Source organism: Staurois parvus, unplaced genomic scaffold, assembly GCF_062004578.1.
Source record: "Staurois parvus isolate SC_StPar_1 unplaced genomic scaffold, SC_StPar_1.0 ptg001432l, whole genome shotgun sequence".
Lineage (NCBI taxonomy): Eukaryota > Metazoa > Chordata > Amphibia > Anura > Ranidae > Staurois > Staurois parvus.
The window spans coordinates 7,352,741-7,380,395 of NW_028319228.1; the positions used below are offsets into that span (position 1 = coordinate 7,352,741).

At 42.4% G+C, this 27,655-nt stretch overlaps 1 protein-coding gene across 1 annotated transcript in view; it reads right to left on the reverse strand.

The window, feature by feature from the left end:
* LOC149436040 (protein FAM240B-like) overlaps window positions 1-27,655 on the reverse strand; it is a 121,921-nt gene that overhangs the window by 26,930 nt on the left and 67,336 nt on the right. Inside the window, exon 2 of the mRNA XM_089662153.1 lies at window positions 6,978-7,150. Coding sequence (XP_089518279.1) covers window positions 6,978-7,117 — 140 coding nt within the window. The 5' untranslated portion in view covers window positions 7,118-7,150. The remainder of the gene's footprint in view (window positions 1-6,977; window positions 7,151-27,655) is intronic.

Here is a 27,655-nt window from a genome sequence, read left to right on the forward strand (position 1 = left end):
CCTTCACCCCTCACTCTGCATTCTTTCACTACCTCTTATCTAAAGCAAGGATATCCTACCCATCTACCCACTTTATATCCTCCTACATTTCACTTTTTCACGTTTACTCCAGAGTTTTCCCATTTTTCACATTTTGCATAGTATATTTCCATCTTATCTTCCTGCATATAGTAGAGCTTCTCCATCCTACTAATCCAGTTCACTCTTTCTATCCAATCCTCCTCTTTCGGTACTTCTGTTTTCCTCCAATACTTAGGGATCAGACTTTTTGCAGCATTCAAATAATACCCTAAACCTAATTTCTTATATTTGCCAACTGATAGCTCTGAACTATGCAGCAAACACATCTCTGGGTCTAACCCAATATTTATCTCAGTTATGATCTCAATTAAATGTACTATTGTTTTCCAGAATACTTGAATTTTTGGACATTCCCACCAAATGTGATACACTGTCCCTACTTCTCCACACCCTTATTTCTACATCCCTCAAACTTACATTTTCGTGGACTAATCTATTTATTTTTATTCTGTTTTTCCTCATCCAATACCACCCCCATATCTCTTTCCCATTTCACTATGTGCATTGGTTTGGTGTTTGTGTCTAATTCTGTGAAAATTCTATATATTTTAGCTGTTCCGTGTTTCCCATCCCCCCGTGTATCCAACAACCTTTCAAACAAATTCCAATCCTTTTTCATTCTCAGAGGTTTTGGGAGATTTCCCCAAAAACATTTTAATTGGTGATAACGCCACTCATCTAACCTAGTAAAAATCTTTCCCTTTTCCTTTGCCAAATCTTTAAAAGACTTCAATTTCCCCTCCCCCATTATATCTCTCAGTTGGACATCTTCCTTTTTAAACCATCTACCTGTTATCTCCTCTCTACCTGGGGGAAAAAATTCTGTATTTCTTAGTGGCATTAATATAGAATTAAATTCCCACTTCATATATTTGTGTACTTTATCCCATTCCCTTAATACATTTACAGTGTATAAACTTAAATCCTCCTTCAATCCTCTATATTGTGCCGGTAACCATATAATTCTATTCAAACTAGTTCCACAAAGTGTATTTTCAATTTTTACCCAACTTTTCCTCTCTAAATTAAACGTCCAATAAAAAATTCTCCCTAATATTACTGCTTTGTAATATCTCTTAATACTCCCAGACCACCCTTCCCTTTGTCTCTACTTAATATTTCATAGGACACCCTCGGTTTTTTATTCCTCCAGATGTATCTTGTTATCATTATTTTTATTACCTTGAAAAAAGCTTCTGGGAGTTTAATTGGGATCATTTGAAATCTATATAAGATTTTCGGTACAATTATCATTTTTACCAGGTTTATACGTCCTATCCATGATGTAATTCCTCTTTCTAAAGTTTTTAATTCCTCCTTCACTTCATGATCATATATTACTTAATCCAATATTTGTAGTGGACCACGGACCAATCTGTCACTGTATCCATTACATAAATGTAAGAGCTACAGTGGTTTGTTTTTCTTCCAGGGAAAGTGATAATCTCACTTTAGTAATAATAACTTTGTGCCTTTAATCATATGTTCCTATGTCTGCATGCTTGGGATGACGTGCATTGATTGAAATGTATAACCAGTGATCTCACTGGGTCTTTTGTCAAATTAATGTTCTCTGTTGAGTGCCCATCCCTCTGAAACATAAAGGATTAGCAGCATGGCATTCAATTTGCATCATGACATTCACAGAACGTGCAAAGTGGGGTCTGTGGTTTAGCCTAATTATTGTGATTGTAATGTTTATTTTAAGCAGGTTGGCATTACACTGCACCAACTGTGATATTATTACTAGAGCAAGAAGGTCAGTATGCATTTTATATGAACACATTAGTTCAGTCTGACTTTGATGAATAAACTAAGGGCTCTCTCATTAATTTTCTATGTAAGTGCTTTTCAACCCTTTTTGTTTGCCCATGCCCTTGTGCTGTTGACTTCTTTAAGCGGATGTCTCGGAATGCATTATATAGCTATTTTGTTAGGTTTTGATTCTTAAAGTATGTATACCATTAGGGAATCGCTACACTTTTGATCTGGAGGTTAATTGCTGAAATACAAAGGTGCACTCCTCATCAACCTCTGTAAACTGTAGAAAACGTACTTAAACACACAAGAAGAAGATTTTTTTGCAGCCAATTACTTACTAATTCAGCATATCTCAGTTCTTTTTGAGTAATATAAAAGAAAAAAATAAACCTTTATTAAGTATACCTTTGTTATACATGTAATACTGTGGCATGGTTTTAAAATAATACAATGTGTAAGCATTATCTGTTGCTATTATTTTCATTCATTCTATAACTGATTTTAAAAGCAGCAGTTGTGCTTTACTAGAAATGGTTAAATATTGTTTAATGGCATGGAGATCCACCTATTACTATCAACTCCTAACTTTGGAATCCTCACACAAAATTACATTTTTCACTACCCCCGCAGGGGTCGCTTGATAATGCTTGTCCCCAGTGATTGCCCTGACCTTGCAAGCCTCCTGACACTTCTGACATTCTGGGGTCAGACATATTTTAACGGTATAGGATAATAATGCAAGAGACACAGTTCTTTAGTAACACCTCTATATTAAACTTGTTCCAAAGAGTAGACCACAAGAATAATGAGTTTAGGATATACTACCCCAGTACATAAAAATAGAACACTGGTAAAGTAGGAATAATCAATTAGCAACATTTAACAAATTATACAGTCTTGAGTAGTAAGCTTCAACTATTAAACTGCAACACCAGCAGTAAGAGGGGAAAGAAAATGCTTGTTGACTTATCCTCTCCTTCTTAATGTATACTCCGACATAGATAGATATAAGTATCCTAAATGTAAAAATAATTGCCTTATAAAAGAAGAGGTACCTTTCACCACTTGACCTCCAGAGAATTCCCGACCAGACCATTTTTCATGATACGGCACTGCGTTATTTTAACTGACAATTGCGCAGTCATGCAACGCTGTACATAAATGGAATTTTAAAAATTTTTTTCCCACAAACAGAGCTTTCTTTCAGTGGTATTTGATCACCGCTGCATTTTTAATTTTTTTCCCCTATAAACAAAAAAAGGCCCACAATTTGGAAAAAAACCTATATTTTTGACTTTTTGCTATAAAACATATCCAATAAAACATTTAAAAAATCTAATTTCTTCAGAAATTTAGGCCAAAATATATGCTGCTACATGTCTTTGCTAAAAAAAAAATGCCAATACATGTAAATTAATTGGTTTACGTGAAAGTTATAGTGGCTACAAATGGCGGTATATACTGTATACTGGACTGCAGCGGGCATTCTGACACTGGGGGGAACTGCCAGTGACATCCCCAGTGACACTAATACAGTGATCAATGCTAATAAAAAGCACTGACACTGTACTAATGACACTGGGCAGGAAGAGGTTAACATCTGGGGTGATCAAAGGGTTAACTGTGTGCTGTGTGTGTTTTACTGTGAGCTGTGTTTTACTAGGGAGACATGTTGTAATGTGGTGCAGAGAGATACAAACAGCATGCCCATGCTGACAGGAGAGAGACCTGTGTTGTTTACACACAGGTCTCTTCCCTGTCAGCTTTCCCCGATGATCACCGAGTGCCGACCAGTAATCGCTGGCCGGGACCCGCTGCTTGACATTCCTAGCTGCTAATAGCAGAGCAATTAGGGTGGCGCGCATGCGCACACGCGCGCCCCCTGCCCAGGTATGAAAATCACTTATATGTGATTTTGTACAGCCCTGCCACCCTGTAGCAGTACTTCTGCTATAGGGCGGCGGGAAAATGGTTAACTAGAGATCGCAACTTGAGTCCTCCGATGTTTAAAGTTCCTGATATGGTGGTGTTCGTTGTCTTCTGCTAGCAATGGTTGAGCCCATAAACAGAAGTGAATACTGGTAATTCAATTAAGTTTAAACAGACTGTAGTTCTGCTCAAAGCAAAGCTTTCCTGATACTGGGGTGTAAAGGTGTCTGCATGCAGTGTCTCTAGAATGATGACAGAAAGAGGTTGGGCATTCACCCTCTCACCAATCCCAATTCTTGGCTATTTTCAGGGATGTGCAGAGTTGCCATCTGATGGCCAGCCAGCACAGCATGCAGAGATGTCTGCCTGAAGATCGGATAGTGACAGTCCTGATGCAGAGAAGCTGATGCAATCCCAGTGTGGCGATCAGTGTCACTGCTGTGCTGAACTGATATGCAGAGTGCCGCAACAGTAGGCAATCTGTCTCTGTAGGAGAATGGTAGTCCCACTGTGTTCAGCTCTGAATCCCACACCAAGAGAGCAAGCCTGTCCCTTGCTGTGAAATATATTTTCATTCTGAGCAACCTTCTCCTTCCCCAGATCTCTAGTAGTTGTAGTTCAATCAGCACACAGGAACAAAGGATGTATTGGCTATAGGACTACAAGTCCCAAGTTTCTCTGCTGCAGAAAAAAAACTGAATCAACTCTGCTAACAGGAAGTGATGTATCGGTCCCAGTTCTGGGCACTAGGGGGAAAAAGGATAAACCATAGTCTCATCTGTAAATGACTCTGAATGACATAATTATATAGCTGGCACCTGGCTACATACTGTTTACACATGACATGAAAGTCAATTTTAACCTTATTTAGATGAACAAAAACCCAGTGGTGGTTAAATACCACCAGAAAAAGCTATATTTGTCTCAAACCATGCTAAAAATGTAATTTGGGCACAGTGTTGCATGAATGAGTAATTTAAAGTGTGGCATTGCTAAAGATTGAAAACTGGCCTGGACTGGAAGGGGGTGAAAGTGTCACTAAAAAAATTACTAACTAATTCAATAAATAATGACTCTATCGAAATGACATTGACAATAACACTGCCACTGACTGACATAAAAGCCTGGTACACACCACTAGTTTTTTTTTCACTCAACCCAACGGGCTGAACAAAAAAAAAACCTGACAGCTCAGGAGCAGCCCCTTCGACAGAAGCCAGCTTCTGTTGGACTGGCTGCTGTACACAATGGCCGAATGTCGGCTGGTTTCTATGGAACCAGCCGATGCCTCCCCACATTCGGCCCGTGTGTACTAGGCTTAACACTGACACTCAGTAGACTAGACCAAGTCCTAATCGGATTAATCTTTATTTTTTTCAACAGACCTTTACATGTGTACACATCTTTCTAGATCCTTTCTGTCCTCAATTGCTATGTGCACCAAAAGAGAGTTGGTCTTAATTAGCTCCAGTTTTGCAAGAGACAAACTGTCGTTATTTCATTTTGAATTTGAATCAATGCAACAAAATGAAAAAGTGTCTTCAATAATAACTACCTGAATTTGGACCACGACTCGTAGATATGAGGAATAGTAGTGCAAATGCTTATTGAATTTGGTGCAATGCATTAACAATGGCTATTAACAACCTAAAACTGGTGCAGGACCTTTATTAAATTCCCCGTTAGTGTTCTGGGAATACTTTGTCATGAGTTAAATGTTTATTTGTAAAAAAAAAAGAGATTGTATATACTGTGATAAATAGCACAATAAAATGACAAGAGTCTACATTCCTGTGGTTTGAGGACTCTGTTGTTTGATCAGGGAAGTGGGTGGGTTCCCTGTTCACCACCCGACACCATCTCTTTCAGGTTTTTATCATGGACCAAGGCACAGGTGGATTTGATAAAAAAGCAGTGATCTCCTGTTTGTAAATGGTAGCCAACTGGGAAGGGTGTCAACATATGGAGTACAGAGCTGGCAAGACACCCTTTATTATCCTGGTGGAGTTTTGCAGGAGCTACAAGAAACTTGTTTTCTTATCTTTCTGGACAAATTAAAGTGGGCCAAACCACCTTAAATGAACAATTAGTGAATGGACTGTCTTTTATTTGCTCACTGTTTGACGATGAAACCCCACTATAAATGGATTCTGATTGCTTTGGTTTACTACAGTTTGCACTGACCTTCTGCAAATGTTAGCTGTGGCTTTCATACTGATTATCTTGCTTCAATACTGTGAGATACTAACCTGGAACAAGTATGTACTGTAAATAGGAATTTTAGACTTAAAGCAGAGTTCCAGTGAAACTGAAAAAAAATAAAAGTCAGCAGCTACAAAAACTGTAGCTGCTGACTTTTAAAAAACAGCCACTTACCTGTGCCTCGATCCCGCAGTGTCCTCCCCACAGCCCATTTCACGGGCCATCCTGTGTTCGTGGCACCAGCACTTTCAGTGTGGGCACCCACCTGTGACAGTTTGGCGCTTTGACAGCTGGGTGCTCACTGCACATATGTGAGACGCACTGCGCTTTCTGAATGGTCCTGTTGTCTTCTGGGACCTGTCATGTGTCCCAGAAGACTATGGGGAGGAAGGGGGGAGGACAACTTATTCTTCCAATCACTTAGGCGATCACAGCAGAAGTAGGAGCGGGTACCTGCCAATTTTGGGTACCTGCTACCCCCTGCTCCCCAAAGGTGCCAATCCTTAATGAGGATCGGGGGAGCAGTCATTAAAGCGGAACTTCCCCTTTTTGGTGGAGTTCTGCTACTTTGTTTTGGATTAGTGACTCAGAAAGTATTTTTTAAGTCAATGATGCACCATAGAGCATTGTGTTACAAATTTTGTGGTATGCCTGATTTTCAGGATGGTTCGGTGCTTTGGCAGCCCATTGCATTCACTGGGCTGTCTTAAAACAACACGCATTAATGCATGACATAACGTGCATTAATGCATCACAAAAATGTAAATGGACATAAACATTTATGTTAAATAGTGTTATATGTATTTTAATGTCATTGCATTCATCAATGTGATATTCAACAAATAAAAAATATGCACCATCTGTTTGGCCAGTGCATTAGTCTTTATTTTACATACCAGTTTTTAGCTAAATGACTACTGAAAGTTGTTCTGAGTTGAAATGTTTTTGGCTTCTATAGAACACAGCTGTTATTACACCTTAGCATAGAAGCCACAATATCTTACCTTTTTAAGGCACTCTTTTGTTGTCTAGCTGCTTCGATTTGCCGTGCTTCATTTTGTTTTTGAATTCTCTGTTCCCAAGCATTTTTAAGTTCGCAAGTTTCCAAAGCAAAGATTTCCACACGTATGTACTGGTTGTTCATGATCTCTGGACAGATAAAATTATTGATGGCAAGCTGCAAATATATGAACACATTATATATGTCACTTTCACTTGTGTAGTATCTTTATGCTGTCTTTTTATTTATATTTATATTTAAATTTACATTAATATTTAAATAAAAGATTTGAAAAAGGAATTGAAAATGTTTTTTGTGGTTTTTTTTTAAGAAGACAGCTGTCACAAGTTCAACCAAATACATGACATTTTGTTTTGTTCTTTTCTCAGCACACCAAAATTATGGTATTGCATGGAACAAAAGGTGCAGGACTGACATTATCTTTGCACAATTTCATCCTAATGCGTTCAAAAAGTCTTGCATCATTAATTGTACAGGTGGTTCCTAACTAAGTGCACCAATGTTTTTTGTATTATGCACTTTTAGAGGAAAGGTTGTTTTGCATATAAATGTGTTGTTTTCCATCTAGGTGAAAATGATCTATTTAAGCCAAAAATAACAAGATAATAAAGAATAGCCATTTGAAATTTAAAATAACAATACCAGCTTTTGCTCCAATAATAACCTTCAATTGATTTCCCCTGCAGTACCTTTTTATCTGTCACTAAATGTCCTCTAGTCAAATCTGATGGACAGTATCATTCAACCTACTTCTAAGTCCAGGTTTTCCTGAACCTGCCTCAGCCTGTAACTAGGGTAAAAAAAAGACAAGGCCCCAAAATGGAACCACTGTGTGGTCAGCAGAGGCACCCATTCAATTAAAATGTGCTTCAAAGTAGATTCTTCAGTAAGGTTGCTATTTCTTGATCATAAAAAGGTTGAAATACCATCAATGCATTTTATGGCTCTTTAGTGGACACTTGTCAAAAACAGTATACTCTGGGCTAAAGGAATGTACTAGCTCCTAATGTGTTTCTATTACAGCCAGCCCCACTCTCTCCTGGCATTATTCATCCTCTGAAATGCAAAGTCAATGCTGTGAGCTGTGCCTCTTTACCTACAAGATGTGTAGACACACATTTTTGGTTTCCTATTGCCTGTTAGTCCTGGGATTCTGAGCCACCTCCAGTCCGTGCACTATGCTGGTCAGAGCTCTGCCCCCATGCTGTGCCTGGGCCGTGTGTAACTCTGTACACCATACATACTGTATATAAACCAAGCCCAGCCTGCACTGGATATCTTCAGAGTCTTCCGTCCCATCTCAACTCCCTTCAATCACCAAGAATGGTTGGACTATGACAGACTAGCTAAAAACCTAACCAAACACTCCAGCTCACATAGAGTACCTCTACCCCCACTAAGCACCAATGTACCCTACTTACTTAGCACTAATGTACCCACACTTAGCTCAATGTCCCTAATCTCCCCCCATTGACCACCAATGTCCCCCCTCTCCCTGCACTGAGATCAGTCTCCTCCCCTCCCCCCACCTAGCACCAATGCCCACCTTTACCCCCACTTAGCATCATTGCCTCTCCCCTCTTAGCATATCCCAGTCTTAGCCCACTCCCCCAGCACCAATGTTCCCAATCTGTGCGCTGTATATTTTCTATTCTACATTGGCTCTTTCTGTACAATGTAAGTTGTCTCAGGCTCTGATTAAAAACACCCCTTTAAGCCATTCTCAATATTAAAAACTACACCGAAATGCACTGCATGCTTTTCTCAGCCAAGGGGACCCAACTTGCACACAAGCCCACTGCATTCAGAAAACACGATGGCAGCAAAAGGTGGCACGCAAAGGCACAGGGAGTACCGACCTTTATAAGTCAGTGTGCCAAAAGACATCTTCCTGTGTACATCGGGAGCAATTTGTGCTATTTTGACCACATGCGTTACTATGTCTGCTATTTCATCATGGACAGCAAGTTAGAACAAAGAACAAATGTAAAATTCTGCGTGAAACAGAGTGAATATGCCACAGAGACGTTTGACATGATTCAACAAGTTTACGGCGATGCCGCAATGAGTTGTTTGAGGTATTTTGAGTGGCTCGTGTGCTTCAAGAGCAGAAGAACATCACTGTAAGACGATGAGAGATCAAGAAGACCTTCAATGAGCACAACTCTCAAAAATGCCCTCATCCTGAAGATGAAAATCCAGCTTAAAGGTTGCCGTTTTGATAACATTGCGGAGATCCAGTGATTTGCCCAGTGTCACACAGAATTTCATGTTTTCTCTTTGTTTTAACATGATGAAATAGCAGGCGTGGTAACGCATGTGGTCAGAATAGCACCAGTTGCACAGCTCCCAAAGTACTCAGGACAATGTCTTTTGGCACACTGACTTATGAAGTCAGTCACACCTGTGACTGTACATGCAGCCTTGTGCTGCTATCTGAAGATGTGTTAAAAAATTAGTCTCAAACCTTTTCAATACCACCTTATATTATCATCTGCAGCTCTTTTAGAGAGATTATCCCTCACTTCTTGTCCTGATGACAATATTTTACCATACAGAGAGTAAGGTAAACTCTCTAACAAAGACAGAAATACTTATGTAACCCATTGATATGTTACTACTTGCAATACATTAAAATGTACATTAGATGGGGGTAGTCTGTCATTCAGGGTCACTCACATGGACAGAACAGCCCTCTGGAACTTGTATGCTGTATAGCAAGACTCAGCTGGTGAGCAGGGCAGTCAGGGACTACAATTCCTAAGAGAGGTAGCGTGTGGGTGGGGGCATATAAATATCAAAGCCCGGGAGATTGGCTAGGAGAGTGTGGGGAGAGATTGAAACAGAAGGAGGTGTGCTGACGGCTGAAGTGCTGAACTAGGCCATGGAGCCGAAGTTGGAGAGAGAGGAAGAGCAGAAAGAGCCTACTGTCCACTCAGCCTGCCACACTGTCCAGCAGACCAATCTGAGAGCAGGAGACCAAATGGGATGGCAAGTTTGAGCCGGAGAGTCCGTGGTTTGACCCCGTTTGCAGAGAGACAGACAGCTACAATCTGCTGGACTACTTTATCGTGTGAGAGAGACCCATGCATCCACTAACCAACTGAATACTGACATTTTGCCACCTCAGCTATCTGCCTATATGTAGTTGTCAACATTGCATGTAGTTGCTTGTTTTGTGGCCTAGTTTCTCGCAGTTGCCATTGTTGAGATACATTGCAGTTTCTTGTACAAGCTGACCGCAGGACATAGAGTTGCAGGCCAGGTGTAATGGACCGCCTGACGGTACCACTAGCACTCCACTGATTAGTCGCACCCAGGGCACGGAGTCTAAGCCCCAGAGTACTTGTTCACCAGAGCCCCTGATGGTGGGGATGGACTTGGAGTACCCTGAGACCAGGTCGTGGCCCCTGAGTGCGCCTGTCAGTGGGAGGGGTATTCGCCAGAGGCTCCCACGGGGAAGAGCCTGATGTGAGGAGGTTGGAAGACCCCGGTGGGATGGATGGATGGATGGATGAGCAGGTGCAAGGTCAGACAAGCCGGGTCGGTAACAGTGGGGACGGTGCGGTACAAAGCAGCGGGCAGAGAATAGTCGGGTCACACGCCAGGTCAGCAACAGGAGGTCAGATCTAGTAAGGGGCATCCAGGAGAGAGGTCAGGCAAGCCAGGGGTCAGGGTAGGAGAATGCAGCAAGGGTCAGGTCCAATCCGGGTCAGCAACTTACAGGAAACAGGATCACAGGTACAGGTATGCAGAAGAGACCAGAAGGCACTGAATGACAGCTCAGGGCCGTTTAAATATCGCGCCCTGCGCTGTCATTGGTGCCCGGCGCGCGACCGCGGTTCCTACTGCGCATGCGCAAGCCCGAATGCCGCGGTCGGCCAGGAACTGATGCCCGCGTCCCTGCCGAGAGCGGAGCACTGCACCTGCGCCGGGACCAGCGCCGCGAGGATCCCTGACATTGCCCCCCCCCCTACGGGCAACCTCCGGGTGCCCACTTGATCTCTCCACCACGGGTGATCACGAAGAAACTCCCGGACAAGCCTAGGTGCATGGACATGTTGGATAGGTTCCCAGGAGTTGTCCTCCGGACCATAACCTTTCCATTTAATTAGGAACTGAGTCTGACCCCCCCTCCTTTGGCACTTCAGAATTGCTTCTACCTCGAATTCCTCTTGCTCTTCGATAGTTATGGCCTCCGGAGGTCTGGACTCTCAATCTGGAAAAGGGTCAGGGACAACTGGTTTCAGCAGGGATACGTGGAACACCGGATGGATCTTGAATGTCTCAGGGAGGATGAGCTCATATGCCACTCTGTTGATCATTCGCTTCACACAAAAAGGGCCTACAAACTTCGGTCCCAATTTTCTTGACGGACACAACATTTTCAAATTTGTCGTTGCCAACCAGACCTTATCCCCAGGCTGCAGCACCAGGTCCCCCCTTCGTTTCTTATCAAACGCCTTCTTGTTATCCTCCTGGGCCCTCGCGATGGCCTCCTGCAGTAGTTTGTTGTTGGAGGAGAAAAATGCAAGTGCGTCTTGTGTTGCTGGAACTGGGCATTCCGAGACCAGATCAGGGAGAAAGATAGGATGAAATCCGTAGTTCGAAAAAAACGGGGATTGCCCCGTTGCCGAATGGTTAGTGTTATTATAGGCAAATTCTGCCAGGGGTAAGAGCGATAGCCAGTCATCCTGTAGGAAGGAAGTGTAACAACGCAGGTATTGCTCCAGGGTCTGGTTCGTCCGCTCTGTTTGTCCGTTGGTCTGCGGGTGGAATGCGGAGGAGAGGGATAACTTGATATCCAATGCCTTGCATAGGGCTCTCCAAAACTTAGACGTAAATTGAACCCCTCGGTCGGATACAATGTCTTCTGGGACTCCATGTAGTCTTACAATTTCCTGAATAAAAACTCGTGCAGTTTCGGATGCTGACGGGGTATTCTTCAATGGCAAGAAGTGGGCCATCTTAGATAGTCGTTCGATGACCACGAGGATGGCGGTGTGGCCTTGGGATGGAGGGAGCTCGACTATAAAGTCCATTGCGATCTTCTGCCATGGTCGTTCGGGGATCGGCAGAGGTCGCAGCAGTCCCCAAGCCTTGCTCCTTGAAGGTTTGTTCCTTTGGCAGAGAGTGCAGGAATTCACATAACGTTTGCAGTCCTTTGCCATGTTTGGCCACCAAAAAGAACGTTCAAGAAGCTCCAGGGTCTTTGCTGGGCCAAAGTGTCCCGCCATCGGGTGGTCGTGACAATGTCCCAAAACCTGGGTTCGGACCTCTTCCGGCACCACGATCAACCCCTCCTTCCATAGGAGTCCCCCCTTGTTCTGGAGGGACACCCCAGGAAGGGTTGACATAGCCGTGGATGCGTCCATCAGCTTTGACCGTAGATCTGTCTGGAGGGCCAAGAAGTTCCCTGAGGATAGAATGGTATCGGGAGTTGGTTCTTCCTTGGGGTCCTCGAACATGCGTGACAGCGCGTCGGGTTTCGTGTTCTTGGACCCCGGTCTGTAGGTAATATGAAATGTGAACCTGGAGAAAAACAGTGCCCATCTTGCCTGGCGTGGGCGTAACCGCTTGGCAGTTCTCAGATACTCGAGGTTCTTATGGTCGGTGAAGATCAAGATAGGGTGTGTGGCACCTTCCAGAAAGTACCTCCATTCTTCTAGTGCCGTCTTGATGGCCAACAATTCACAATCGCCAATATCATAATTCTTCTCGGCTGGAGTAAGCTTCCTGGAAAAGAACGCTACGGGATGTAGAAGTTCTTTGGGGCCTCTCCACAGGGACAGGTTGGAGCCCACTGCGTTCTTGGACGCATCTACTTCCAAGATGTATGGCAGGGAAGCATCTGGATGGCCCAGAATGGGTGCCGTAGTAAACAGCTTCTTCAGGGCTTCAAAAGCTCCCTGGGCCTCCGGCGTCCATTGGAAACGGGTTCCAAGCTTGGTTAACTGAGTTATGGGGGAGACCAGACCCGAGAAGTTCCTAATGAATTTCCGATAGAAATTTGCGAACCCAACACAACGCTGGAAGCCCTTTTTATCCGTGGGCGCAGGCCAATCCAAAATTGCAGAGACCTTCTGAGGGTCCATCGCGACCCCCGTGGTGGAGATAATCAGACCCAAAAACGTGATGCTAGACTGCTCAAAGCTGCACTTGTCAGCCTTGGCATACAACCCATGCTGGCGCAACCTCCTTAATACTTTTGCCACGTGTATCCTATGATCCTTCAATGAGGGTGAAAAGATCAGTATGTCATCTAGGTATACGATTACAAAAATGTCGAGGTAATCCCTGAACACATCGTTCACGAAATGCTGAAATGTGGCTGGGGCATTGCACAGCCCAAATGGCATGACCAGGTATTCAAAGTGCCCAAACCGGGTACGGAATGCCGTCTTCCACTCGTCCCCCTCTCTTATGCGGACCAGGTTATAGGCCCCCCTCAGATCCAATTTAGTAAATATGGCCGCAGACTTCAGGCTCTGAAATAGCTCTGGAACCAGGGGCAAAGGGTAACGATTTTTAATCGTGACTTTGTTTAACTCACGATAATCGATGCAGGGTCTTAGTGATTTGTCTTTTTTCTCCACAAAGAAGATTCCCGCCCCTGTTGGTGATGTGGAGGGGCGGATGAATCCCTTTTGGAGACTATCCTCAATATATTCCTTCAGGGTCCCCAATTCACGTTCAGATAGGGGGAAAATCCGCCCAAAAGGAATCTCGGCCCCAGGCAACAGGTCGATGGGACAGTCATAGGGGCGGTGGGGGGGCAGGGTGTCTGCCCCTCGCTTACTGAAAACGTCCAAGAAATCATGATAAACTGCGGGAATAACCTGTTTAAGGTCTGAGTCCCCTTCAGAGCATAGCAGGACCTGGGGGGTTGCTGGGCCCGATGTGCGACAGTGTCCCTGACAGTATGGAGAAGGGAACTGTATAGAGCCAGTTTCCCAGTCAATCTGGGGGTTATGAGCCCGCAACCAAGGGAGCCCCAGAATGACTGGGAAAAGGGGTGACGCAATGGCATCTAGGCGGAGGAACTCCTGGTGCTGATTGGCAATTGTGGTGGCGATAAGGGGGGTCTCCTGATTAACCATTCCAGATTTAATCTGGGAGCCATCTGCCAAAAATATGTTAAAACCCCTCTTTCTGGGCTGAAGGGGAATCCCCTGCCGGTGGGCGAAGTCTAAATCCAGAAAACAACTGCACGCCCCCGAGTCGACTATGGCTGTCACCTCCACAATCCTTTCTGGGAGCTGAAAGGAGAGGGGGACAACCAAGTACTGGGAGGGACTGATATTGCCAATAGAAAGGGAAGAAAAGGAGGTTGACTTACTCATTTTCAGAGGGCAGGATCGCATCATATGACCGGCTTCGCCACAGTAAAGGCAGAGGTTCAGGGATCTTCTCCGCTGGTGTTCCTCGGGTGATAATTTAGGCCGAGCCAGACCCAGCTGCATAGGTTCCTGAGTGTCTCCGGAAGGTGGGCTCTGAGTATTCCGTCTGGCTAGTGGATCGGGCCCTTGGACCGGAGCCCATGCATTTCCGCGACCCTGACCGGACCTCTCACATCTGCGTTCCCGCAGTCTCCGGTCGATTTGAATTGTCAGCGTAATAAGGTCTTCTAAGGACTCGGGTACCCCTACTCGGGCCAGCTCGTCTTTCAGAGATTCCGAAAGACCCATACGGAACTGGTGTCGCAGAGCGACCTCGTTCCAGCGTGTGTCCCCCATCCAACGTCTAAATTCTGAGGCATACTCCTCCGCCGCCCTGTGGCCCTGTCTAAGCGTGTATAGCGTTGCTTCGGCGGAGGCTGCCCGCTGTGGGTCATCGTACAAGGTGGCCATTGCCCCAAAAAAGTCATTTACCGTCCCTAGGTGCTTAACCGATGGGCCCAGTCCTGGGGTTCGTCCTGCAATAGGGAGATGATAAATCCCACCTTAACCGATTCAGTCACGAAGGTGCGGGGTTGTAACTCAAAAAATAGGAGGCATGAATCACGAAAAGACCGGAAGCGAGTGCGGTCTCCGCGAAAACGCTCCGGCAAGGGTACTCGGGGTTCTGCCATAGTAGGTGAAGCAGACACCCCCGTGGCCGGCTCAGCAGCCTCTCCAGCTGAAGGCGCAGAGTCAGATGCCTGTGGGGTAGGATCAGATACCGGGAGGGTCTGGAAGCGGTTTTCCAGATGCATGTACCTGTCCTGCAGGGCCGCTACACCCTGTGTCAGGGCCGACAGGTGCCTGCAAATCTCTTCCAGCGGGGCGGCCCCTCCTCCAGGCTCAGTCATGGCCTTCTGGTACTGTAATGGACCGCCTGACGGTACCACTAGCACTCCACTGATTAGTCGCACCCAGGGCACGGGGTCTAAGCCCCAGAGTACTTGTTCACCAGAGCCCCTGATGGTGGGGATGGACTTGGAGTACCCTGAGACCAGGTCGTGGCCCCTGAGTGCGCCTGTCAGTGGGAGGGGTATTCGCCAGAGGCTCCCACGGGGAAGAGCCTGATGTGAGGAGGTCGAAAGACCCCGGTGGGATCGATGGATGAGCAGGTGCAAGGTCAGACAAGCCGGGTCGGTAACAGTGGGGACGGTGCGGTACAAAGCAGCGGGCAGAGAATAGTCGGGTCACACGCCAGGTCAGCAACAGGAGGTCAGATCTAGTAAGGGACATCCAGGAGAGAGGTCAGGCAAGCCAGGGGTCAGGGTAGGAGAATGCAGCAAGGGTCAGGTCCAATCCGGGTCAGCAACTTACAGGAAACAGGATCACAGGTACAGGTATGCAGAAGAGACCAGAAGGCACTGAATGACAGCTCAGGGCCATTTAAATATCGCGCCCTGCGCTGTCATTGGTGCCCGGCGCGCGACCGCGGTTCCTACTGCGCATGCGCAAGCCCAAATGCCGCGGCCGGCCAGGAACTGATGCCCGCGTCCCTGCCGAGAGCGGAGCACTGCGCCTGCACCGGGACCAGCGCCGCGAGGATCCCTGACGCCAAGTTTGAGCCGGAGAGTCCGTGGTTTGACCCCGTTTGCAGAGAGACAGACAGCTACGATCTGCTGGACTACTTTATCGTGTGAGAGAGACCCATGCATCTACTAACCAACTGAATACTGACATTTTGCCACCTCAGCTATCTGCCTATATGTAGTTGTCAACATTGCATGTAGTTGCTTGTTTTGTGGCCTAGTTTCTCGCAGTTGCCATTGTTGAGATACATTGCAGTTTCTTGTACAAGCTGACCGCAGGGCATAGAGTTGCAGGCCAGGATACAGCAGTGCCAATTTAAACAACAAGCTTCCCTTCCTCAGCAAAGAAGGATTGCCATTACTGTTAACTTTTGCCTTTGATGTACAAAGGGAGCTTTCTTTGCCTATAGACATTTATGCCACTTGTTGATATTCATTACTTCAAGCCTGCTCCGTGTTTTAAAGGGGGCCCTGCCTTAATTCGCTACCACCAAGAAGAAAAGTGTTAATTCTCCCCTTGTTCCTTCACTATCTCTGTGTCACCATCCAAAGGATTACACACTTCAACTCAACTTCATACCAACTGCGCCCCAACGAGCTTGCAGAAGACATTGTAGTGTTTTTAAAGGGACAATGTTCAATTTGAGAATTCTCTTTCCTTCACATCTAATCTTTGTCATCTAGTTCTGAGGATCCACAGTGAGCTTACCTGTTTTTTGAGCTTACCTGTTTCTTTTCTGCTCACTGGGGATTCAGCAGTCCCCTCAGATTGGAGGCAGTGGATTGTTCCTGAAAGCAGGCTTGCTAACAGTTATTGTTGCTTTATGGTGAATGTTGTTACTTTTGGTCACAATTACCAAGAGTAGTTATATTTGCTGCATATATCAATGTCACTTTTTGACCAAGTTACCTTTAATTCCAATATAAACGTCATATTGGTTTACACTAATTTGTGTGTGAGTCTATTTTACATTTGAGATTTACTTTAGTCATGAGAGCACAGTGGTGTCAACAGAGGTTGGGTTTGCCACCAGAGGGTCAGATTGACAGGGATACCAAAATAGCTACTAAGCCACCCTTAAGGGGGTAGTGCTACACTTACTTTTAGTAGTGTAGGAGAAGGAAAGAAGGAAAGAAAATTGCTTGATTCCCCCATCAAAACAGTGTTGTGTCTTCTGAGGGTAGCAAAGTCTTCCCTTTGTCATATGACAATGATGCAGTGGAGAGAATCCCCCCATCCACCTTGAATGTGTGGGAATCACATTAGTTTTTTTCATTCCACTTGCTTGTTGAATGAAAAAAAATTACTAATATATGGGTAACCTACCTGTAGTCAGTCTTTAAGCAGTCAATGGTCTACACCAGGGATGTCAAACTGGCGGCCCTCCAGCTATTGCAAAAATACAAGCCCATCATGCCTCTGCCTTTGGGAGTCATGCTTGTAACTGTCAATCTTGCAATGCCTCATGGGACTTGTAGTTTGGCAACAGCTGGAGGGCCGCCAGTTTGACACCCGTGGTCTACACGTTGTTGGCTCAGAGCCTTTTTTACAGGGATGTGCTGAAATGGAGACATACGTCTTCCAATTGTTCTTATTTCAAGAGAGAGATAGAAAATTAATAAATGTATCTTAGTCATTTATGCAATTTGAAACTTTTATTTTGGACAGCTTTGCACTTTAACTGAATTACTGGAGAAAAATGTTGGTGATCTAAATATGGGTAAAAGAATCAACAAAAATATCCTTTAAATAATTATCCATTGCTGGAAAAGCTGACACTTAGGAGTATGATTTATAACTTCTGCAACTGTCTTCAGGGATTGCATTGCAACTCATCACACATAGTCTCCAATTAACACCTTGTTATTTCAATATATCAGTGTCACTACGTTGTAATATTGGAATATAATCGTTGACAAGAGTGAATTTGTATAGGTGTAGAGACACATACTGGAGCTTCCCAGACAAGAGAGATTATAAGCATTAGCACAGAATTTTGATGTGTGTAAAGCACTAACATATCAAATGGCACATCCCATGGGCCATCATTTTCAGTTTAGAGGGACACACCATTTGGAATTGAAAATGAAACCTTTAGATCAGTCGTTCCCAGCCTTTTTTTTACCCTTGAGAAACCCTTCAAATAGTTTTGTGATCTCAGGGAAGCCCTGCTAAAGATAATTACACCTACAGCTCACTGCACATTAGCTTGATAAATAAATTGTACAAAAGTTTTAAATAAAATAACACAAAATGTGGCTTATCCTGAGTATTTGACACCTAGGCCAGATCATTTTAACACCTGCATTCTGTAGATGGCAACATTGTTTAAAGTAATAAACTTGAATAACAACAATAATAATAATATTAATAATAATATTTAGATAATAAACATTGTGGTGTGTTCTAACATTAGTGATCAGTGTAGATGTATCCCCTTATGTTTATGGTCAGTGAAAAATTGTCCACTAGCATTCATGGTTAGTTTAGATAGGGATCAATACCCCAATGCTCACTACTCAAGGAACTACTATCAAGCTCAGGAAGAACACTAGCGTTCTACAGAATCATGGTTGAGAAACATTGCTTTAGATCAGAGGTCTCCAAACTTTCTAAACAAAGGGCCATTTTATTGCCCTTCAAAGTTTAGGGGGGCCAGACTGTGGAAAATTTCCTGGCATCAATGGGAATAAAAATGGTATTAGAGGGAGGAATAGTACCCCATCATTGGTATCATTGGGAGGAATAGTGCCTCATTGTTGGTGTCAGCGGGAGAAATGGTTCCCCATTGCTGGTGTCAGTTGGCAAAAGAGTGTCTCGTATCAGTGAGAGGAATAGTGTCCTATGCAGGGCCATCTTAATAGCATCATGGGCCCCTTGCACTGGGACCCCTTCAAGCCTGCCATCTTATCCTTTGATACTGTACATTGCAACATGGCAACTTCAGTCACAAAGGCACCAGCTAAGCAGGCACCAACAATTTGCCATCTTGGAAGCGCAATAAACTCTTACATGACTCCGTATTACTAGCAGCACATGCAGTGAATGACGAAAGTGAGGCTTCCCAACTGTTAGCTAGGTGTCTCATCATGCAAAGAAAGCAAAAGAATATTACATCACTTCCGCTTTCAATGCGAAACATGTCATCACTTTCACACCTGCAAATCATGTATTGTTTCTTTTTTTTGTCCAACCCCCGAATGTCCAGTTCACACTACTGTGCTCACAGCAATGTGGCCAATTGAACTTTATGAAATGTTGGTGTGACATTTCAATAAAGTTTGTTTAAAAAAATAAGCACAGCATGTTGTAACACAGCAGCTGGGGTGAATAAACCCTTAGCTGACAAGGCAGCAGCTAGGGGTGTACACATGCTGTAGCCACGATGCTTTGCTTCTTGACTGTAGCAAGAAATATATCCCCAGTTGCATCTGGCAGGCACTGCCGCTCAACGAATGCAACCCAATCAAATAAAAGGGTCTGTGCTACAACTTCCCCACAACTGTGTACAATGCACATGATTGTGGTGGGGGTGATGCAGCATTTAGGGGGTTAAAACAGGTTGTGATAAGGCAACATATCACCTCCTCACCGCTGACACAGGGAAGTATCCAGTCCACAATGCCATTTGTTTGACAATCCCTTTCCTATTAGTCTAGAAAATTGATGACACATTTCTAAGATTTGTCTCCCATTGACTTCATGGGGTTCAGATTCAGCACCTGAACTTCAGTAAAGTGCAGCGAACCTGCCTTGAACTGAACCCATGTATATTCAGTTCATCCCTACTGCCATGCAAGGGTTTACAGGAGGCTTATACCAAAACTGATTCAAACATTTATGCTAAATCTAATGGAAAAATATATTTAATTTTTTGAGTGGTAGTTTTACTTTATAGTTTTTAGCTTTTGTACATCAGTTCTTCAACTTTATTTCAATGAGTTGTTCATAGGATGTTAAGCTGGTATTCAAGAATATTATACTTCAAAAATATTGTACAATAAGTTATTGAAGTATAGTGTTTAATGTTCTGATTTTGTATGTAAATCCTGCCTTAAAACATCATAAGGAAAGAAAAATGTGATTTGCATCCCTGAAGCGTGACAATATTTGTTCTGCCATTTTGGTTTATCAGGATGTAACACGTGGCAATACATTTCAAAATCACTTTGTTTTGTGAAATATCTTAATGATCAAAGTGAATTTATGTAGGAAAACCTTTTGATATGAGCTCAAACATAAGCATATATTTTGAGTTAAAGGCACCTTATATGTTATTTATAGCCTATCATCTCTAATATGTAAATTTTAAAGCAAAGCTTCTTATACCTAATTAAAAAGGTACTTTGTAGCTATTTCGATTAGCTTTATGTTATTTGTACAAATCTTATCCTTTCTAAGTTTAGCAGTCTGGTAAAGAAAGCTCAGAAAATGTAAGGTTTATGTCAAGAGCACTGAGGATAAAATACTGAGTCCTAGAGCAACCATTGAGAAACAGTACACTAAATTCAATGCACTTTGCCCAGCATGAAGTGGGGGTAATTAATATCAAAGCAAGATTTAACTTTTCCACTATGGAAAAAATATTGCAATGTTAATATATCTAAAATCAATTTTTTGCTTTGCCAGTCAAGGTAGTATGGGAATAAACTAAAGTTAAATAAATGGATCTTTCTCAATATCAAATATAGCACAAATGATTTCAAAGGGGCTTGTTTGGAGCACAAATGTGGAAATATTGTTTTATAAAGGGATTGTTTTAGCAGTGATCTCTAGCAGTCTCAAGTAATGCTTCTCTAGTCTGTAATGGAGATAGACTTCACACTTTGCAAGTGCAGTTGCATCCCTTTTCCCAAGCTTAGTGAATGTAATGAAGCTTTGCTGATTTCCATCATCCAATCATGTGCTAGCAAAATGCTGGGTTTTATTTATTTTTCTTTCACCTGATTGGATATTCCTTACAAAGTGAATCTTCGCCACATTCACTAAGCTCTGTGGAAAATGAGTGCAACTGCACTTAAAAAGTACAAAGTCTATTTGCCGTTAGTAAATCAATCTCTATGTCCACGCTCTCTACTAACTCATATAGCTTATCACCGGTTTCTGACTACTTTCTGTAGAATCACATCCATTTAATAATATGTGTGGCCCTTTGGTGATGTCAGGGGCCACACTTAATACTTTAACACTTTCTTTTGTGGCTGTTTTTGTTTACTTACACAAAAGCATTGTGCCACTAGTTTATTATTGTGTCTTATTTTTTTATTTTTTTTTGCCCAGTGCCCCATTTTCTGTAAAACCACCCTGAGAATGGGAGAGGCATGTTGTCAATACATCTAATATTTGTCAGAAAAAATGCAGTACTCCTGCAAAATGCAGGAATGATAAACTGAATCCTCTTAATATGCTATGCACTTACTTTTAGGATCCAAACAAAGGCCACATCTACAAAGTATTATAACAGCTATATATAGACTGCCAAGAAATGAGAGTCATTTTACAGCATTGTGGTGTGTTAGTGCACATGAATTAACGTGCGCTCTATTAATGCAACCCAGTCATTTGAATGGGCTGCCTAAAAAATCAAAATGCATCAAAAAAGGTGCTTGTACCATTTTTGTTATTACACTGCATCGCAACACATATTTATTGACATTTGGGTTCCATTAGAATGAATTAGCACTGCATTGTACAAGCGCATATAAAGTAATGTAATGTAATGGTGTGATTGGGCCCATAAAGTATGTTTCCACATTACACTCAAATTTGAGAAAACCCCACTATATATTTGTTACAGTATGTGTTCCCATTCACACAGCATACCTACATTTTTTTTAAATCAATATTTCTTACCTTTTAGATATTTCTTTGGAGAAAGCCTTTTGGCAGACTGCAAGCTGCTATGAACAATTTCAAAGTGAGTCTGTCTCCAGACAAAGACTGGGGCCAGACTGGGTTTCCTCTCATTAATATACAATGCAGAAGCCAAGCTTCTAGATATTTAGCACTTTGTTAAGACAAACTGGTATAAATTTACTAAAACTAGAGCAGGCAGAATCTGAAGCAGCTGTTCATAGAAACCAATCAGCATCTATCTTCAGCTTGTTCAGTTAAGCTTTAAAAATAAAAACCAAAAGCTGCTTGGTTTCCATGCACAGATTCTCCAGATTCTCTCTGCTCCAGTGTTAAAACCTAGTTTACAACTGATAATGAGGCTTGCCAGCACAGTACAGAAAGGGTTAACCATTGACTCCTCAGCACCTTATTGACATTGCACAGCAGAGGAAAATTTCAGTTTTGGAGTTTGCAGAAAAAAAGTTTATAAAATGTGAACAGCAAGTTTTAAATATGTTTTTACATTATGCTATGTGAATGAGAACATGCAAAAAATAAAAAATGTAAAAATGAAGTTGCTGTTATCCCAATTTGGCCGAAAAACTGGAAATACGCTTTAAAGTTATTTCTATACTTACAAACAAAAAATTTGTAAGGGCATCTAAACCTTTGACTCATGCTGTACTCATGTTTACCACTAAAATGGTATTTAAAAATGAACTATTCTATACATTTTACATTTGCAGTGGAAAAATAATCATCATGTGGTTTCAAAAAATAGATTTATTAAGGAAGAGCTTATGTTTTTAAAGTTCCTTAATCATAGCACATGTAGAAGTATGCAAAAAATCAGAGTCTGTGCATGGCCAGTACTTCAAGTCTGGTGGTAGAAATGAGAACAGATTCAGCAGGGTTCCCCTTTATTACCACTGATATTTAAACAGAATAGCATTTATTTCAGATGTTTACAAAATTAGCAAACAGTGTGGCCAGGAAGTGGGGGAAGCAAAAATTATAGAATTCTGGGATGTATCACAAGAGGGATCACCAGCAGGACAAATAATGTCCTAATTCCACTATATAGACCTTTAGTTAGACCTTATTTAGGCTGTGACAGGTTCTGGAGACCTCAAGTATGAAAAGAAATTGATAAGATAGTACAAGTCCAGAGATAAGCAACAAAAAAATGGTTAAAGGATAAAGTTCTCCAAAAAACGTTAGAAGACTGTACAGTTCCTGCAGTCTCACCTGATATGTTTGATCCCTTAGACATGTAAGAACCTTATAATGGGATTTTCAAGGAGGACTAGTCAGTATTTCCACAGACATCACATATATTAGAACCACAACATTTTATTGTTACATCATTACAAAAGAATCTATCATACAAGAATAATGGCATAGTAACAGAATTGTTAAAAATATATAAGACAAGGTAGTTAATTGTGACTTGATGCATATATGCATTTCACGGAGAACACTTCTTCAGGACTTAATTTCAAATGTGGCACATGCTACACATATACATATAACATAACATAGATACATAGCAAAGTTAGCGATATATTCTCATCATAGAGTGTATCTATTCAGGGAGGATAGAAAGGGGGGGGGGGTATATATATAATATTATGAAAAAAATAAAATAGAAAAAGAAAAGACCAACACATACTCACATCCTCATAGACACAGCCAGAAAAACATCCACACTGTCAAGGCTCTATTCAACCCTTCATATCCTAATCATGGCCCTTCCCAGTTTACCACCTCCTCAAATAGTCCCTGGGCCTCTCGAAGACACCCCTCGGGGGCCGGGAGTCCCCCTCTCTATTTGCAATGACCAAACTACCCAGACGTCAAGGTACACCATAAGACATTTACCAAATATGGAAAACGCCATCGTTCTGGCTGAGGCTGCATAGCCAGAGATCCCACAGTCCACTTGAATACAGCCTTGACAGTGTAGACATTTTTATGGCTGTACGAAGTAAGGACTTGACACTTTAGCACTCAAATGGTTGGGGCCTCATCTTAAACTGTAGAGATAAGCCAAGGTCAAACAACCCAAACTGGAAGGGTAGGCGGTGCAGCTCTCCTCGAATTGAGGAATTCCAGTACTACAACAACAAGAACAGAAAGGGAGCAAACACCTGGTGCATTATCTTTGGGTGATTTATTGGTGAAATAGATAAAAACACACTCACAAGCCCAGTGAGCTAGAGGCATTAGAATACACAGACACAAAGTGCAGTCATCCACTGTCTAGTCCAACTAGCAGATGGATGACACAGTCAACTGATGCATTTCAAGGACTCTGGCCCTTTCCTCAAAGCTATGGCCCTAACCAAAGTTCCTGAAACGCTTCAGCTGGCTGTGTCACCCATCTGCTAGCTGGGCTGGACAGTTTACGAATGCACTTCGTGCCTGTGTACTCTAATGCCTCTAGCTGACTGGGCTTTTATGTGTTTATCTATTTCACCAATAAAGCACCCAAAGACAATGCACTAGGCATTTGCGTACTTTCTGTTTTTGTTATTTTTCTGGCTGTGCAAACTGTTGGTGCTATATAAATCCTGTATAATAATAAATAATAATAATATAATATGTTCTTTGTGTTCTTAATTTTTCTAGTGAACCAGTCCAGCTTGGATTTGATGGCATCTATATGTGATTATTACCCATGGTCTTTTTGAGTTCTTTCTGTGTTGTGGATTTATTTGTTTTGTTCTGATATGTGGATTTATGAGGGTTAGTATATATTTTTGGCATATATGTTTGTTACACAATTTTGGGAGCATCTAAAGTACCATTGCATGACACACTCATGGTTGGTCTTTGTGGCCTACAGATGGTGCTATCAAGGATTGGCCCCTTACAGAGATTTTCAAACTGCCCAGAGTTTTCTTGTTCATCCGTAGTGCATGTAGTTCCTTTTAGGTGAGTTATTATCCTGCTAGGAGGGAAGTAAGGGTTGGCCTGTTTAAGGGGTAGACATTATGTCTTTTAGTCTTTTATGTTAATATGAGTATGTTTTTGGTATATATAGCTGTCTACTTGAAGATATGCTGGCCTAACTTCTAGGATTTATTCTTGGTCCCCTCGTCGGCTGTCCAGTGTTTTCTTCCCCACAGCCTAGGTAGATGTTATCACGTTTCCCTTTTGACAGTGTATGCCATTTTGTGACTATGCATTGTTTTTTTATTTTTCTATTTTCTTTTTTTCTCATAATATATAAATGCCGCCCCCCTCTTTCTCTCCTCCCTGTATAGATACACTCTATGATGACAATATGTTGTTAACTTTGCTATGTACCCATCTTATGTTATTCACAGGTGTTTTTTTAATTCGTAGATTAAAGATGTATATGTGTAGCACTTGTCACATTTGAAATTAAGTCCTGAAGAAGCGGTGTTCACTGCGAAACGGTGACATTACCTACAGGTGAAACTCGAAAAATTAGAATATCGTGCAAAAGTTCATTTATTTCAGTAATGCAACTTAAAAGGTGAAACTAATATATGAGATAGACTCATTACATGCAAAGCAAGATAGTTCAAGTCATGATTTGTCATAATTGTGATGATTATGGCTTACAGCTCATGAAAACCCCAAATCCACAATCTCAGAAAATTAAAATATTGTGAAAAAGTGCAATATTCTAGGCTCAAAGTGTCCCACTCTAATCAGCTAATTAAGCCATAACACCTGCAAGGGGTTCCTGAGCCTTTAAATGATCTCTCAGTCTGGTTCAGTAGGAATGACAATCATGGGAAAGACTGCTGACCTGACAGTTGTGCAGAAAACCATCATTGACACTCTCCATAAGGAGGGAAAGCCTCAAAAGGTAATTGCAAAAGAAGTTGGATGTTCCCAAAGTGCTGTATCAAAGCACATTAATAGAAAGTTATGTGGAAAGGAAAAGTGTGGCTGCAGCCACTGGATTGTGTATAAATCCCCCTGCTGTCGGCATACAGACCTGGCAGCGAAAGGGTTAAGTATTAACAAAGAGCATAAATCAATGACAAAAACACTGTATTAGTATTGTTGAAATATTTTTCTTACTTTTTTTAAATGTGTGCATATCCCCAGTCCATCCCTGTAGCTGTATTTGCTGTTTTTTAGCTCTTCATAATAGCCAGCAGGGGGAGTGATGCATGAACCTGCTGCTGATTGCAAAAGTGAAAGAACACATCCCTGGGCCCCTTTTAGATGTATATGATCCGGGAAGGTAGCTGGACACTGCACAGTCTGTCCATCAGTTTCTTGATTACATTTGCAGAGCTGCTTCTGGAATAGTAATCAAGCAGCTAATCAGCACAAATAAAGTCTGCACCATCCAGTGGCCAACAGGAAGGAACATGCTCGTCTAAAGTGTTACCAGAGATGTGCTCTTTTACTCTGGCTTCATCACTGCTCATTATTTACACTTTATGCTCTCAGTGCATCTCAAAATGAGATATTGAGAGAGCAGAATGAATTGTAGACAAAGACACAATGGAAATGAATGGAATGATTCTAAGTTTTTTGTGGGGACTAAATATACACAGAATATAAAAAACAGGATGAAACAAGTGAGTTTTGAAGCTTGGAGCATATATGTAATTTTGGGTTTTGACTGTTGCTATTTAATTTTTAAAGCATTTCCTGCAAAGATAAGGGTTAACACTTACCCTTTCAACCACCTCCGCTGCCAGTCTCTGCTGCCCTGATGTATTGATTGCTGGCTGCAAATTCTTCAGTATCCAGAAGTATTGGATACCCAGTGCCTTTCTGTACACTGTAGTTTCATCCGCTTGTCCCAACATCACTACAGGACAGAGAAGTGTCATACGGATAGGCACAGGACTACAGGACAGGGCATTTAGCAGATCTGGAAGAGTGTTGGATGAAGATGATTTTCAGTCACTGCAATGCTTGAAGACAGCTGAATGAGTAGTGGTGGTGATGGTGGACGTGGTGGGGAAGGGGGAATTAACCATTTCCTTTGCAGGGAGTGCTTTTTATGAACACCTTATTTTCTAATAACATTGAACATTTACTACTGCTAGTAAATCAACTCAATTACAAACCCTTTCACAAAATAAAGTCCTGAGGATGACACCATTATTCAGTATGCAGCTCTGCAGCTTTATGTCTCACATATTCTCTTCCAACCTGCTCACTACAGTATAAAAAAGGATAATCAGATCATAAAGGTCTTCTCTGTGCTATCCTCCAATAAACAGCGGGAAAAAAAAAACCTTCCATTGCTGCCAGACAACAAGACAGATTGAAAGCAATGTACAGTACAAGGCAATGCTGCCTGATTGGCTCATAGTCCAGGCACTCACATTTCTAGGCTGAATTCTGAAAATGGAATTTAAAAATGTGAGATGCAGCCTCACATTTCTTCTAAGAATTCTAAATAATAAAGATTGGATTCAGTCATTGCCTTTTATACGTATGAGATTCAGTAGAACAGAATGCCCTATTTTCCTTTGATTGTCTAATTTTTATAATTTGTGTGATACCATAAAACTCCTTGTTAGAACAAACCAGTGGTCTTTCAACTGCAGCCCAGAGGCTGGATGTAGCCCTTTACCTGTATTTATCCAGCCCTTGGGGCACTATTCCTTCCACACACACAAATGATGCAGCGCCATTTCTTCCACTGCCACCAACAATGGGACACTATTCCCCCATTTGATACCAACAATGGGGCACTGTTTCTCCCACTAAAACCAATAATGGGGCATTTTACTCTCACTAACATTGGGGCATTTTCTACTCCCACTGTCCACAGTGCTACCCCCCTAAAAGCATAAAGGACAATAAACTGGCCCTTCGTTTGGAAAGTTTGGAGATCCCTAGAATAAACTAT